Here is a 17,989-nt window from a genome sequence, read left to right as displayed (position 1 = left end):
TCTCGGCGTCCACTGTTCGCCGCCAGGTAACTTTTGGTCTCCCTCTCTTCCTTTTTCCTTCTGGTGTCCAGAAGAGGGCTGTCTTTATGATGGATTCAGGGTCCCTTCTGAGTATGTGGCCAATCCAGGTCCAACACTATACTGTAAACGTATTATATTAGAGGTGTACGATATTTGGCGGAAATTAGTTTTTGAACAAGTTGGCGTGGATTTGAATTGGCGTATTCCCGAATGTGACTATTCTTATACATTTATGCATGGCATTTAACTATGTACTTGATTTAGCGAAAGCCGCATTCTGCCAAAACACTAAAAAGAATACACAGCCAAATGCAGTACGTTTACAGTATGTATTAGACGGATGACAACATCTCTGGTACCATACGCTGGGCTAATATACACCGCCGTTTTCATTGTCACGAAACAAGCATATCCTATTTCATTTTAATAGTCAGGCGATATTGACATGAAAATATACATCTATATAAGTTATGTAAGCTATCATAAATGCTTTAGCTGTTAAAAATAACAACGCCGAAATGGGCTATTTTGGGAATATATTCTTTATTATTTGTTTGGTGGATTATTTTGTTATAGTGATTGCTGTTGAACCTCATTCTAAAATCAAAGGTCTAGATAACGTTTCTGGATGTAAAAATATAGCTTTTTTAAATTCTGTTCAAAATATCGTTAGCATGTATCTGGTATTTCTAAAGTGATGTCTTTTAATAAATTGCCTCAGATTGGTTATTCATTATTTCATGTTCTCGACTCTAAAAAATAATGGTGAACTTCAACATGTTTTTCATTCGTACAGGCAACGTGGAATCTCTGCTTGAGTTGACCCCATGGACCTGGAAACACCTGAATACGTCACTCAAAGTTGATTCCCCCGTCACTGTGGATGTATCTCTCACTTCTCACTACAGACTGACTGGGAAACACCTCAACAAGTTTCTTAGTCAGTATAGTAAGACTCTTATTCTGCACAACTGCAATCATTAATATTTCTGTATAATACATTCTTATTAACCAAGTAAAGCAAGACGAATGTGAAACTAGACGAATTTAAAATCTGATCAGTCTAAATGCTCTACAGAGGAAGCAATGGTCAAATATACTAACAATCACAAATATATTCATAATTGCTTTTTTAAACAAACAGGGGTTAAAAAACTTAGGGATTATACATCCATTCTACAAACGATACCCAACACAAAGAGAAGAGATGGTGTATACACAATATACCCGGATATGAAGACCAAGAAATTGGTGTACTGTGACATGACCACGGACGGCGGAGGGTGGACTGTGAGTCTTAACTTTGATATAAAAATCAGTATAGCTACATATAATACATGTAACAATCTCACTTTGATTTTGATTCATTTTATAAATATCTAATTAATTGTTGTGATCAAATAAGAAATGGGTATGTTTGGGTAATTCAATTGCTTAATGATATTATGTGATTACAACAAAACTTGCTAAAAAGTTCAACTGGATACAAACTTGGTTGGTACGTAATCAAATCTTCCGAGAAGCCCTTCGGACTTCACAGGAATTGATCACGTGACCAAACAAGATCATATCCTGGTGAACATTTTAAATTGCTGTTTATTTCTTTCATAAACATGCAATAATTCAGTTGTTTTTTCAGACCATTTTAAAACACAGTTGACCGTATAATATCGACTAGACAGAAGGTCTTTGATATATTTTGACCTGACGACAGGTCTTCTAATGTAAATAAAAGACGATACTGCAATGCATGAGATTTCTTGCATCTAGTCAATGTCGGTGAATAGTCAGTTGCCGTGCATCATGATAAATAATTGAACAACGCACTTTGAAAAAATTACGCACTTTGAAATTTTTTTTCAAAGTGCGTTAAATTTTGGACAAAATCAACGCACTTTGAATTTTTTTTTCAAAGTGCATTAAATTTTGGACCAAGTTAACCCACTTTGAAAAAAATTTTCAAAGTGCGTTATGAAGGTACATCAACATATTTTAGTATCGACACTCTTAACGCACTTTGAAAAAATATTTTTATATCACAAATTCTGGAACTGAATTTCTATTTTTTTAATTTTATGATGATTTGTTAACACTCGTGAATCTAACTTAACGTTTTTAGAACGAGGATGGGGGTGGGGGTAAACCAAAGATACAGGTCAAATACCAGTGCATCATTTAATTGAATACAGGATGAAGGTCACCTACCCCTCATTTTTCCTTCCAAAACATATGATATTCAGCAACTTTGGGTAAACATTTAAGATCGGAAAAAGAAATATGCTCTGTATAAGTACATGCAGTGTTATTGAATAAACGTGCTGGCCGAACAATAATTTCTCCGTTGGTATGTTAAAGAATCTATGTGTTTTAACAGTTACTGTAACCCTCTTTTCGTATTCTAATCAAATAAATCACTTCAATAAAAGGATATTAACATTAACGAACATTAAATTATTATAAAATTAAAAAGAAGCATTAGGATGTGGGTTAATTTTCTCGCACTGATCTTCTAAAAGATCATATTGGTTTTGATAAACATAACTAAGGTATTCTTTTTTCACATCATATTTGTAATAAGCTAGTTGAAATATATTTTACATCGATCTCCATTATTCATATATATAAATCATAGTCGTTAGGGCATAGCCCAACATACTAGATAAAAGGTAAATTTGCTGCATACTCAAAAAAAGGAAAATGCAATTGCTAGGCGATGAAGTTTATGTCATATTGGATAATTCAAACCTCCCGAATTTTTTTTTTCTGTGATAATTATTGTCTTATGAGAAAAGAAAAAAATTCTCATCTAGAAACAGTTTATCAAGTTACCTGAGAATGCAATGAGTTCTTTTTTATTAAATATATCACATTAAGCTAAACAAAGTTAAAACAATAATTTATTTTACGTGTATATAAAACTATCAACTATTTACACTAAACCATGAACTAAAAGCTAAAATATAATCGTAAACATAAGTAAGCATATATCTTTTGAAATGACGATTGTATTTTATCACAAATGCGATTTAAGTTACTAGTATATGTATTGTCACAATCAGATGCTGAAAAAGAACGATTTATACTTTCAATTCTGGAATTAGATTACCGCTGGAGTTTCTCCGTAATTAATGTGCACACGTCGGTTTCTCCCGAATAATGTGTGTGTGTGTGTGTGTGAGAGAGAGAGAGAGAGAGAGAGAGAGAGAGAGAATAATTTATATAAAAAAGTGACCTAATTTTTATTTTATGTGTTGCAGTTTATAAACTTATATTGTATTTTTTCTAGACCATTTTTTTTCTTTCTACAACATTTCCCATGAACGAGTTCTCATCATATTTAGTAAAAACTTTCCCTTTTAAAAATCTTTCATTAAAATTGCTTCCCGAGAAAATAGCTAATATTTTTTTGTAATTTATATATAAACAGTATATTTTATAATCTACGATGTATGTACCTGTAGATGCATTAATATTGAATACACATAATACTGAAAATCGAAGCCGATTAAACTCACTGATACTAATGCACAAATACAAACTTAATTTGTGATTTTAGTGAAGTGAAGATATGGTATTGATACATGTTCTTCAACAACAAGAATGATGACATATTAGAGTTTAGGCAAGTACATCTGCAATTCAAACTGATTTGATAAATACATATTATTATTTTTAAATACTGTATACGAAAAGTGTAACATATCATGTACATGTATAAAATACATTATATTGCGCTAAAATACAAAACATCGCGAAATGAAAATGCATTAATTTCGTTTTATAACCCCTACAATTCATTTCAATTAAAATGCGCAATGACAAAGAGCGACAAAGGTCAGAAAATTGAATGTAAACATCAATATGACAACTTGTGAATTTACACCGACCCAGTAAATTAAAAAATTTCAATATGATAAAAGTAATAACATAACATATATTTTGGACTACCTAATTACTTAAAATGATATATTGATTATTCAACTGAGCACATTACACAAGTCTCATCCAAAAAATCTTGACAAGCCAAAAAAAGGTATTTTGAATTTTACATACCCCCAAAAAAGTGGTGGGGGACAACTCCATGATGATTCAATTTTAGAATGTAAATTTTAGAAAACTAGTTGCTGCAAGAAAAATTGGTGGTGGGGGGGGGGGGGGGCAACTCCATGATGATTCAATTTTTAAATGTAAATTTAAGAAAACTAGTTGCTGCGAGTAAAAAGGAGGGAGGTTAAAAATTCTAACCTTTGTGTGAACCAAGAATTATCAAATCTTAAATATTTTTAAATAAAAATTATTACAATTGCTCGTTCCTCTAAAATTGATCATATTTTCACATGCTACATACACCTATATACATAACAGGGTAATAGAAACAAGTTTATGCATGTGCAGTGCTGTGTTGTCAAGGACTTATTCTAAAACTATAGTATAAAGTTACACCCACCTCTAGTTACGCCGCTTTATGAAATGCAAAATACGCCCGACTAAATTTTGGTGTAAGTCCTCGGAATAGACTAAAGTTAGGCCCAAAATTTAGGCCTCTTTATGAAACAAGCCCTGATGTCAAAGCTAACATAAATACACTTTGTAATCTTTTATAAACCTCAAACATAGAAGCATTTTTGTATTATTCATAGGAAATGAAGATATTCACTTGCTTACTACCAGGACAAAAAACGAGCTACGAGTAGACCTCAAAAAGTTCTCCGGTGAAAAGGCTTACGCCAAGTATTCCAAGTTTTCTGTGGGAAGTGGGTCTAAAAAATACAAGATAGTTGTCGGAGGATACAGTGGAAATGCTGGTGAGATGTCAAATCATTAAAAAGATTAAAAAATTCAGTAAGTATTTAAATCGTCTAAATTAGAAAAGAACTGTTTTTGTAGGAGATAGTCTTTCTGGCCACAATGGAATGAAATTCTGCACAAAAGACCAGGACAATGACACTTGGGGTAAAAATTGTGCTGTTGAGCATCCAGGAGGATGGTGGTTTGGAGCCTGTTTTAACAATCATCTTAACGGTCTGTATCAAAAATCTGCTCTTAAGACATGGAACGGTGTCATCTGGTTTCCTTTGGAAAACATGCAGATTTCTTTGAAGAGCGCAAGAATGATGATTCGAGCCAAGGAATGATGAGCTATTCAAATAAAAGCGCACTGAATGACATGCGAAGTTTTTTGGGTGTTGTCTCTATTATAAACAAATAAGATTCCTCACTGATAATCCAAAATAACGCATTTGATTATACAACCACACCCTTAATAACTGTGTTTCCTGTTGAAATAAAAGACCGCGTAAAATCTCAAGGAGCAACCTTCGCGAATTTTAGAATCTCGCCATTATTTTTGGAGAGTTCAGAACTAAGAGAAATCAGGTTTAAAGTTCCGCATTCCCGATTTTATATTCTCGCAATTTGATACAAAACAGCGGGATCGCGGAATTTCAGTACATTTTAAGCTCATTTGAGCCGAAGACGAAAGTGGGCTTTTCTGATCAAAATTTGTCCGCTGTCTATTGTCGTCGTTAGTGTTGTCGTTGTCGTAAACTTTATACGCTCTATTTTCTTCTCCAGAACCACTAGGCCAACTTCAACAAAACTTGGCACAAAGCATCCCCGTTTAAATGAAGAGCCATACCCTGATTAAAGGGGAGATAATTAGAAAAATGGGAATAAGCACCGCCCTTATGCGCCTTCATGACATAGAGAAGATTTAACTTATCAATGGGGGTTAAATTTTTATAAAGGAATTTGTAAGCAAAAATCTTTAAAAATCTACTTCTAGAAAATCATTTCACAAGATTATTCATGTTAACGCATCTCCAGATGGTGTAGATTCATGTTTTTTTTAAATCATGATCCCGGGGTGGTGGGGGTGTAAGGGTGGGACCACAATGAAGGGAATAGTCAAACTTTTACTTAGGAATTTGTAAGCGAAAATCTTTTAATATGTTCTTCTTAAAACCCAATTTGCATAGAAAAGGAGAAACTTGTGTGAAAGCTTTCCTGTGTAATGTTTGTTCATATTTGTTCAAATTATGATCCCCGGTGGTAAGGTGGGGCCACAATGGGTTTTTTTGGTGGGAGGGTTCAAATTTTTACATAGTTACGGTTTCGTTAGGCAAAATCTCTGAAAATCTTATTTCCAAAACACCATTTGACCAGAAAAGATTGAACCTATGCGGAATTATCATCAGGTAGTTTAATTAATATTTGTATTAATTTAATAATTTTTGATTGATTCATTTTTTCCATATTCCATCCTTATTTAAGGAACAATCCTGCCTTATTTTGTGTTACTTTGTAACTACATTTTGTGTTTGAATATTTGTATGAATGTCTTGTAAAATTCCAAAAATAAACTGCAAATTATTTAATTTTAAATTACATAGGAACATATCAAATTCATTAGTTAAAACATCCTCTTCTCAAATGCTATTTGGCCAGTTAAGTTGAAACATAAGCTTAGGTGAAAACTTCATTAGGTCGTGTAAATTCAAGTTTTCACATCATCATCTTTGGGGGTAGAGTGGGGCCACAATTTTATTTTTTTTTTGGGGGGGGGGGTCTTAGGAATATAGTTTTGAAATCTTCTTTCGTAAATCATTTTCCAGAATAGTCCAATCCTTGTTAAAAAGTCGTGCGACTATTATATGCATTAGTACTTTTTAATCTAAAAATGTGTTTACGGTAAATAGAGTATAGTGCACTGTACATATAAAAATGTGTGTGTGTGGCATTGCATGTAACTGTATTATTTGAAATCATATTAAAACAATCATACTGTAGCGCACAGAATAAGAATACAGTCTGATTGTGGTTGTCAGATACCAAATCTGATATTACATGTAAACGTTTAGCTGATTGTTCTATTCATACGCTGGTTTCAAGGGAAAATACTTAGTTACGTGAAGATCAGCAAAAGCATTCAAATGAAAAGACATTTGCTAAGTATTTACGTTTTCGGAGGGAAATGAGTTTTCAAATTTAAATCTAACAAAGGATATAATTGAATTAATGCTATAGGTTCTTTGTATATGCATGTACCGGTACATTAATAAAAAACAAAACTAAACATGATGTAATTATAATTTGGGCGATTATAAAGTTTCCCAAACGAACGAGGCCATCATTGGGAGTAGGGATAACCCACATGGGTCAAACTTTACAAACAAAAAGAGATTTAGAACTTCATTATTTTTATTTCTGAAGTTTCATGATGTTCCCCAGAGGTCCTACTATATATTTTCAATTCCTGGGGGGTGGAGATGACCCCAGGGGTCAGATCTAATAAACCCTATATATTGCCTGTAACAGTTAATATATGATTCAGAAAACTCTATATTATTATCTTTGACCGTTTTCAAGTTATAACCATTTACAATAGAGTTTACGATTTTCCCCATAAGGTTCAATGCTAGTCCCCAAGGATCTCTACTAAACATGTTAATTGTTGCAACAGCCGAAAAAACTATTTTTTGTATTGTCACATTTATTTCTAGAACTCATTTTTTCCACTAATTAATGGAGATTTAGTTATAATCAATAAACCTTTAGATTTTATATTTGACTACAAGTACCTAGATACTCTGAAGTACATGTAGACTTTAAACACGAAGTACAATTTTTACTGCGAAACTGAAAGGGTCAAATAAAACACTAGGGTGAAGCTAGCAGCCACTAAGCCTGTAGAAGCTAGCAGCCAATAAGGAAATTCATCAAAGTACTTTGAGTACTCGAACAGAAAATTATATTTTACTTAATTATCGACATATTTTAATTAATATTAAAATGATTAATGCTCAATAATTTATTCGAGCATTGACGACTTCCGCCTGGATAAGAGTTATAAATGCGTCTTTGTTGGATAGAAATTAAAATACGTCTATACGGGTCATAAGTTATGAAAATAATGTTATCCTAAGTGTAGTCTTATTGATACAAATTGAAAGTCTATATGCATCGTATAAAGTGATATGCAAACGTATTATGGTATAAAAGACATGAAAAATTAAAGTAAATTAAAAGGCATAAAACGATACAAATACATTAAAAACCCCAAGCCAATCCAGTGTGGCAAGATAATTTGTTTACATCGAAGCTGAACATGTGCATGTTTAAAAATTTAATTATCCTCTGGCCTTTTCACTCTCCAAGATACAACATCAATCGAAAATTAAAAAGACATCGTATTATTACGAATATGAGACAATAGAACACCCAGCATTGTGATTTCATTCTCATAAAAAAAATTATCATATGTTGCAGTCAAAAACAGCGAAAATCATCAGGTGAAATGCTAAAATATGACAAAGTTCGGTTGAGCTAACTGAACTTTTTAAGGGGTCATAGGTGCCCTCTAACACTTATTATGAATACCTTCTGAGGCCCTCTACCTAATCCAAGTGTTTTCAAGTTCTTGTGATCAATCTCAAGTGAGATATAAACACCAGAAACGAGCCAGAACCCTGGGAGCCATTTGGTGGTACCCCTTCAGCCCAAATTTGAGACCGGGATATTTTAGCCCCATAGGTCCTCTACACTGCCCTGGTATCTGTTTGATGCACACTTCAAAGATAAGGTAGATATTGGACCGCTTTTCACCCTTATATCATTGTGAACTGCTAAAAAATGCAAAGTTCGGGTAAGTTAACTGGGCCCTTTCAGGGGTCATAGGTGCCCTCTTACGCTTATGATGAATACCTTCTGAGGCCCTCTACCTAATCCTAGTGTTTCCCAGTTATTGTGATCAAATTCAAGTCAGATATAAACACCTGAAATAAGCCAGAACCCCTGGGAGCCACTTGGTGGTACCCCTACAGTCCGAATTTGAGACCGGGAAATTTTAGCCCCATAGGTCCTCTACACTGCCCTTGTATTTGTTTGATGCACACTTCAAAGATAAAAGAGATAATGGCGCGCCTTTCACTTCCATATCATTGTGAAATGCTAAAATATGACAAAGTTCGGGTGAGCTAACTGGGCCATTGTAGGGGTCATAGGTGCCCTCTTACGCTTATGATGAATCTTTCTGAGGCCCTCTACCTATTCCTAGTGTTTCCTAGTTATTGTGATCAAACTCAAGTGGGATATAAACCCCTGGTATTTTTTATGCATGTTATTTTTGGTGAAAAGTAAACAGACATGGGGATCAATTTTTAAGCAACGAATAGACAAATACCAATATTCAATTGAATTCATAGATACAAAGGCATTGGTAATTTTATCCAGGCGAGCTTTACTGCCTCTGAATTTGTCCATGCTCAGAGAAATTATTCATGCATAAATCTTTTTGATATTAATTAAAATATGCCGATAATAATGATAATAAAGAACTACATGTATATGATATTAGTCAAATTTGGCCCCCATAATTCGCTAATTTTAAAGTGATTCAGGTACATTAATTTGTTGTGTTATTTTATAAAAGAGTTGATATAAAATATGTTTTTCACCTATTTATTTGATTTATATGCACTCACCGGCAGTATATGACGTCAGATGTGACGCTTCTTTTATAATTCAATCAAAATTAGTCAAAAATTGACATTTTTCTTTTTTCGAATCGGAAATATAGAGCAACTCTTTAAACAAGAATGAACTTTTTGTCTCTTATTAGTACTGAAGAGATACATCTTTGGTGAAAATATTTTGTTTGTTCAAGCAGTCGCTCAATGTTTCCTTAAAAAAAACTGCTTCAAAACAAGCCGTTTTGTGCTAAAAATGCGAAAATGGCGGGAAAAGGTAAACTTTTTTTTTTTTTTTTTTTTTTTTTTTTTTTATTGGGTTTTTCATTTCACAACATATGTACATATGTAACATAATAATGATTGTAACATTTTTATAAACATATTACATAGTCTTTATACTATTTCTACTTAATAGTATAGTTTTGTATATTTCATATGAGGTGAAGCTGATTTTGAGAGAGAGAGAGAGAGAGAGAGAGAGAGAGAGAGAGAGAGAGAGAGAGAGAGAGAGAGAGATTATGCAGGTGGATTACAATACAAGTATAGACTATGTTATACTGAAAACAAATGAAATGATATGAGAGTTCACATCGATCAAAAAAACAAAAAACAGAAAAATTAAACTTATCTCTATAACTACAATTTTTCACAGATATTCTGCCAGTGGCTTTCGTATTCCTTATAATTACATCTTTTCAACAGCAAATATTTTTCAGTTAAGATTCTTTCTGTTATGACCTTTTTCAAGGCATGTATATTTGGTGTCGGATTACTTTTATATTTACATGAAAAAATATATTGCTTCACAATAAGAGCTATCAGGTTAAAAAATTTATAACTTTCTTTATTTTTGTATTTTCCAAAAAGAACTGATTGAATATCAGATGTAATCGAGATTTCAAACTGTGTAAAAATCCACTCTTCAACATCACACCACAATTCTTTTACTATATTACATTCATAAAATAAATGACTAATACTTTCTTCATCTTTTTTACAAAAGGTGCAAACAGCAGATTCTGCTTTTTTTTATATTAAAAAGATATTTATTTGTAGGGACAATCCTATGAAGTATTTGATATTGCAGCCAATGTAGTTTTGATTCCTGTGTACACTTAAAAGGGAGTTCAAAAATTCTACTCCAAGAAGTTTGTGAATAGTTATAACCCTTTTCTCTCCATTTTGATATTGATGTACATATTTCTCTTTTTTTGTCTAATAATATGTTGTACATGGGTTTACAACCTTTACAAGTATTAATAAACAATAGAATATGATTAGGGACAATTGGTCCATATTGTAATGTGTTCTGTAGGTTTGGTAAGTGTATATCTTGTGTATGTAGTCTGGTTGTAACTGCAGTTCTTAAACTTGCATACTCTATGAAATTTGTCTTTGGATTAATGTGTTTCAATTCATCAAAGTTTCTAAATGTTCCATCTATATTAAGCAGATCACTAACAAAAATAAATCCTTTATTAACATAACTTTTGATAAATATTGATTTATTGTCTATGGTGATTTTGGGATTGTGCCATATATTATCATTTATAATTTGGGGTTTACTAAGTGGTGTTTGTTCAATTATTTCTAACCAGCTGAGGAGCACTTCTTTCCAAAAAGAATTTTCTAAATTTTTACATAGAAGGTACGAATAATCAGGACCATTTCTCCATATTTCAGAGATACTAATTTTCAAAATTGATTCTAAAAGCTTTACCCATTTTGTATCAGTTTTAATTAGTCTTCTCATCCAAGTAGCTTTGAGTGCTGTGATAAAATTTCCATAATCAACCATTTTGAGACCCCCATGATTATAATCTTGTATGATTGTACTTTTCTTTACTTTATGAACTTTACAGCCCCATAGGAAATGAAAAATATCATGTTCAAAAGTTTTTAGGCATTCAGTTTTTGGGTTGGGTAATGCTAGTATCAAATGATTTAGCTTTGGTATTATTAGTGTCTTGATTATCGTAATTCGACCAATTGGTGTTAATTTTCTTAACTTCCACTGATTTATCAATCTTCTAATTTCAGACAATTTTGGTAAATAATTTAATTCTTCCATTTCATCTAATGTAACTGAAAATTTGATACCTAGAAGCTCAAAATTTAAATTGTTCCAACTAAGTTTCCATCGTGAATGATGAAATACATCCTTTGAAAATTTTTTGCTACCAATCCAAACCATTTTTATTTTTGTAAAATTTATTTTTAAGCCTGATACTTGTGCGAAAAGGTAAACTTTATGATGTCATATTTTTAAATTGTGGGCACTAAAATAAAAAAAAAATTATGAAAAAACTTCAAATGTATATTTGTTCAAATAAAACAAAGAATTACAGTAAAATGACAATGTTCATTTAAGGGGGCCATTTCAGGCTCAAATCATATTTAGTCCTTTTCTGTTCGAGTACTCTCAGTACTTTGATGAATTTTTTTATTGGCTGCTAGATTCTACGGGCTTAGTGGCTGCAGTTAGTTGCTGCTAGCTTCATCCTGGTAAATAAAACCACGTGGTCTAAAATGTAAATGACAATAACATTCGCAGGGGTGTTTAGCTTTTATAGCTTTGTTGAACATTATATACTTTGAAGTACAATGTGCATCTAATTTATAAATGAGATAAAGTAGTTATATTTTTACAATAATGAAAAGAACTTTTTAGTATGTGAATTCTAGTACAAAAAATCATATTGGATCTTATTCTACGTGTACTCAATTTTAATTACGATGATTACGCAGTTTTTATATTTAGACTGATGGCAGCATGGTAACCTCTGTATCCATACGCTTGGCTAACCTAGACCGATCTATTCTATTGTCACGAAACAGGCATATCCAATTTCATTTTAATTGTCAGGCGATATCTACATGTAAATGTACATGTATCTATATATATAAGCAATTGGAAATGTTTTGTCCATTCAAAGAAACAACGCCATCATGGGTTCTTTTGGGAATATGTTGTTTATTCTTGGTTTGGTCGATTTTTCTGTTGTAGTGATTGCTGTTGAACCTCATTCGAAAATCAAAGGTATGAAAACATTTATAAATCTTTTCTGAATGTAAAGAGATAAAAACATGTTGTTTTAATATTTTATCTGTGTTTTCAGATAAATATTTCTTTTATTATAAATTATCTCTAAAACATTTACACGTACTCAGAACTTACCAAATAATGGAACATATTTTTTGTCTTTGTACAGGCAACATGGAATCTCTGCTTGAGTTGACCCCATGGAACTGGAAACACCTGAACACGTCCTTCAAAGTGGATTCCCCCGTCACTATGGATGTGTCCCTAACCTCTCACTACAGACTGACCGGGAAACACCTCAACAAGTTTCTCAGTAAGTACACTCTCTATCTTGGAGAGCAAATCTTCACTTCTATACCCTTAGAATACTTCTCTTAACCTTATATACCAATAAAAAGTCAAATCAATGTTAATTTAACCGGACTTATAAAAATATACCAACATAAAAATTTTGGACAACTACGTCACAGTTCTTCAATATTCGACCTATGTCGGTGGAATGGAAAAAATATGTTGACGACATGAAAGGCTGGTTGCTACTAGTATCTGAGCGAAAACAAAATAGTTATTGACTGGCAATTTGGCCAAACTATCAGTTGAATCTAGAGACAGAAATACATGTATTGCTCTTTCATTTGGTCACAGTTGTTTGTGCAGGTTCAACAGATCATACAGTATAATAGCTGTATGAAATCACAATATCATGTAGCTTATACAGCAAGTGCCCACCGTTTTATAAAGTTTATTAGAAGTTTACATCTTGTAAAATAGAGAAGTTATAAATTTTGAAAGTTTACATTATTTATCTTTAATGATTATATACTACACATACCGATAACACTTAGTAATACGTGGATATCAGTAGTTTTCTATTTAATTTTACAGGGCTAAAAAAGCAAAGAGATTGTGCTTCTATTCTCAAAACAATACCTAACACAACAGGAAGAAACGGTGTGTACACGATATACCCGGATATGAAGACCAAGAAGTTGGTGTTCTGTGATATGACCACGGACGGCGGGGGATGGACCGTGAGTCTTTACTGGTTCCTTTCATTACCAGTTTTTCGTTATACCTGCACTGGTTCCTTACCTTACACATTTATTTACTAAAATGTACTCTGTAAATTACCAAAACATATACATAACAGGCCGTAAGTGTTGTTTAAACAAGGCCATTAAAGGGGCATGGTCGCGATTTTTGTCAAATTCTATTTTTCTGTTTTCATTATTTACAATGCTTTAGATATGCATTTCTATTGATCAAGTAAAATTTGATAGTCAGTCATTAGTTGATAAGCAAGATACAGAGCTCACAATTCTTTGTTATGTAAACAAAGCTCGTGCCCTGGTTTTGTTTATATAGGTTCAATATACCAGTAAAAAATCTTTTTCAAGCTGATTTTTCTATCTTCTTTATTCATCTTAAGCATAAATAAACAGTTCATAACGTTTAACACTTTCATTTAAGGTCTAAAGTAGGACTTTTCACTTCAACATTTAAAATGTAAACAAAAACATTGTTTACATAGTAAGGAATCGTGAGCTCTGTAACTCGCTTATAACTCGACGAATGACACTCAAATTTTGGTTGCATATTACAAATGCCTTACTTAGCATTGTAAACATTAAAATCAGAAAAATAATTTTTGACCAAAATCGTCCCTTTAAGTTTGTTGTTATTTCCATTCAAACTCAAACAGCCAACATCAGATAGATGTACTTTGTAGAATTTAAAAATGTACTATAATACATTATGTTTAGTTAGTTTCAAGTGTTATTTTGCAGGTAATTCAAAGACGTATGGATGGGTCTGTTGAATTTTATCGATCTTGGCAAACCTATAAAGCAGGATTCGGGAAAGCACAAGGAGAGTATTGGCTGGGTAACAACAAGTTAAAACATACCTTCTTATTTTAATCTCTGCACGGCTTTTGTGTGTTGTGCTGGTATTGAATTAAAAAATCAAGACCATGCCTCGAATAAACATACTCCAATATAAGAGGTTACGGTAATGGATAAGACGAGATAAATAAATTCACAAACATTTACTCTCCTTCATCTTCCAAGTAAAGGGTTTCTGATGCGCTCCGCAACTACTGTGAATAGCGGAGCGGATTAGAAGCCTTTGACTTGGAAAGATGACTTTACTAATACTTATAGTTACATAAATATGACATCATGGCATGATAAATACAACTTAACTACAACCTAAAAACGCCTTTTTTTAGATAATCAATGACCATGATAAATTCTATTTTTGTATGAATTGAAATATTTACTTTGAGAAAGAAGAGGATGTTCATGATAAATTAATTGATGGTAGCAAATATTAAAACTACTAAATTGCAGTTATAACCAATTTAACAAGACCCTGGATTTTCGGTAGGACGTAATATCTATTTCTAGCATCAGTACAAGTTGAAAATAATGCTGGTTTCAAGCGGAAGATGCATCGAGTGCAAAGTCTTAGCTCAAAAGTCAGGCAAATTTTGTTGATTTCAAAATGATTGATGACTGAGTGACGAGCAATGAAATACTAATAGACAGGCCTACGTCACATTGCCATTTGACACAAATACCATTTGACACAATTACCATTTGACACAATTACCCAATGTCCAAGCTCTTGTTAAAATGGTTCTCCTTTGTCTTTTAACCAAGCTTTTGTCAGTCTTGTTTGATGTTTCCAAATTTCCAAATGCCTCATCATTTGAAGGAGGTACTTGCAAGTATTCATAATTAATATACATATATGATATTATAATGACACTATTGCAAGAAATAAATAATATTTTTATAGGAAATGATGATATTCATTTGCTGACCACCAGAGCCAAACAGGAACTACGAGTGGATCTTCAAAAATCCTCGGGTGATAAAGCCTACGCCAAATATTCCACATTTTCTGTGGGAAGTGAGTCTCAGAAATACAAGCTGACTGTCGGTGGATACAGTGGAACAGCGGGTAAGTAGCCGAGTATATACTGGAACTAAACAAGTTTTTTGTAGAGAGTTTTAAATAGATTATTTATAAACTTTTGAAATTTTGTATTTTAGGGAATAGTCTTAAATATCACAATGGGATGAAATTTACGACAAGAGACCAGGATAATGACACCTGGAAAGATAACTGCGCTTTGACAGTTAAAGGAGGATGGTGGTTTTATGATTGCTTAAATTGTGATCTCAATGGACCTTATCGGCCATCCGCTTCAGGCACTTGGCTATGTGTCTCCTGGTACAAATTTGGCAATGAAACTCGTGGTATGAAGACGGCATCAATGATGATCAGATCTAAAATTTAATTATTTTTGAAACGAAAAACGAAACGAAGACGAAAATAAAGCGCTACATTATTTAAATGATGTTATTTGTGGATTAATTGTGCAAGGTCAGAAATATTCTATGCACCTGTGGGCATGTTCACGAAGCTATCTTAAGACTAAGATATGTCTCAGACATCACTTAGGACATGTCTTAGTCCTAAGTCAATTTCTTGAAGCCGTCCTATTTTAGGACATGTCTTAAAAAATATCTTAACTTTAAGACATCCTAACAGGTGTCTTAACTAGTAAAAATGGTAAATTGCTTCCCATACTCGCTTTTTTGTGTTGTTTGTCGTTACCGTCGAAAGTTTCGAAAACAAAACTCCTTTGCATTTCTCCACTTCTTTGAGAATGATTTGAATGTCAGCCTCAGAAAAGTTAGGATTTCTTTTTCTTGATGGCATGGCTAGGTTCACTGGCTTAACATGTATAATGTAATGAGTAGGCACTGGACAGAACTGGACGCACGGATAATTTAAGACTGGCGCGAATTAAAACCAATTGCCAATATCATTGGCTGATCATATAGAAACATAAACAAGGTACACGTGCTTTTACAAGTGTATGTTGAATGCTGTGTGAACCATTCATTTACATACATTAGCTTTTCCTAAAAGTATTTATTTACATGTTAAAATTCCATAATATTGAAGACAATCACTTACATTTATTGGATTAAAGGCAGATAAAAAATCCAAAAGAACAATAATGTAGTGAATGTTTCACAAGAAATCTCTCTCTCTCACACACAAGATCGAGTGGAAAAGGGATGAGGAAGAATATGAAGTTCGGGAGTTTTCGTAAAGTTGAAATAGACACACATATATATATACACACATGTGTACATGTATTATTCTTTTAACACCCCCTCCCTCGCTTCGTTACAACGCTTATACCGTAAATCAATAACGACCAAATGCTCAACACACTGCACAGTTTATATAATACTTATGTGAAAATATAAATACTTTATCAAGACGATTTTATTTACTCTATTTATGATATATGTACCCAAATTATGTTTTCTGATTGAAAAAAAATACATTCCAAAGTATGGAACAGTATTTTGTATCATCGTTTTAAACTGTTTTTCTTGTAAGGATACATACAAACTGAAATTAAGATGTCTTAAATTAGGACACATCTGAGATAGCTTCGAGAAACATCCTAAGATATGTCTCAGATTGGTCATAAGATTCGTCTTAAGATATGTCTTAGGACATGTCTTAAGACGAATCTTAAGATACTTTCGTGAACATGCCCACTGTTTTTCCACGTTGAAAATAATCGTGGGCAAACTTGCCATTGTCATTACTGTCAATGCATTTATTTGGAAATTCAATTTCGAGTGGCTCAATCGTACTGTCGTAACGAAATTTTAAAAAATCAAAAGTTTACTTATTTCATATGATGAATATTCATGAAAACAATAAATGTCGGTGGTTGGGCCAACGATAAGTTAGCGTCCTATACGATACTGGTCTTAACACAATGTGATCTCTTAAAGTTGTTTCAGTCCGTATATATAGCCAGAGTCTGAAACAGGCTTAAATTCAATAAGGCATACCTTCGAAAGACGAATATAGCCACACAAAAAATGTTATTATCTCGTAATTACGAGAAAAGATCTCGTTATTACGAGAAAATGTGTCGTTATTATGAAAAAAAAATCTTGTTATTATGAGAAAAGAGACCTTATTATTAAAAGTTAATCATCTCGTTACTACGAGAAAAGATCTCGTTATTACGAGTTGATTATCTCATTATTACGAGAAAATGGTCTAACTAAAATTGGGCGTTTCATTGTTTTAATATACAAAAACAATTATTTCAACTATACATGTAGGTTGTGAATGAATACATTGATATATAAAACAAAATTCGACGTAAATCCCGTATATCCATGATTGAAACTATGTAGATTTATCTGTAACTAATAGAATTGTTTTATGACTTGGACTACCAAGTATATACCTTAGAGTGGGACTGTAATAAACATTGAAGAATAAAATTATATGAAGTTATTCAACTTATTCATATAAGATAAAATGTCATATCCGATCATTTCATGTAGAAATAAATTAATATTGATCGTTGTAATTTAGAAATAATTAAAATTGAGTTAAC

At 32.6% G+C, this 17,989-nt stretch overlaps 1 protein-coding gene across 1 annotated transcript; it reads left to right on the top strand.

Annotated features, from left to right (window-relative positions):
• Nucleotides 1–539: 539 nt before the first annotated feature.
• LOC128182184 (techylectin-5B-like) lies at nucleotides 540–15,851 on the top strand. The gene is made up of 11 exons (XM_052850790.1): nucleotides 540–630; nucleotides 818–961; nucleotides 1,166–1,311; nucleotides 2,141–2,159; nucleotides 4,662–4,826; nucleotides 4,909–5,043; nucleotides 12,704–12,847; nucleotides 13,420–13,565; nucleotides 14,322–14,418; nucleotides 15,337–15,501; nucleotides 15,594–15,851. Exons 1-11 carry the CDS (start codon nucleotides 540–542, stop codon nucleotides 15,839–15,841), a joined length of 1,500 nt encoding a protein of 499 aa, XP_052706750.1. The 3' UTR covers nucleotides 15,842–15,851.
• Nucleotides 15,852–17,989: the final 2,138 nt, after the last annotated feature.

This window comes from Crassostrea angulata, chromosome 4 (genome assembly GCF_025612915.1).
Source record: "Crassostrea angulata isolate pt1a10 chromosome 4, ASM2561291v2, whole genome shotgun sequence".
In the NCBI taxonomy this organism is placed as follows: Eukaryota; Metazoa; Mollusca; class Bivalvia; order Ostreida; family Ostreidae; genus Magallana; species Magallana angulata.
This window is presented reverse-complemented; position numbering and strand designations above follow the sequence as displayed.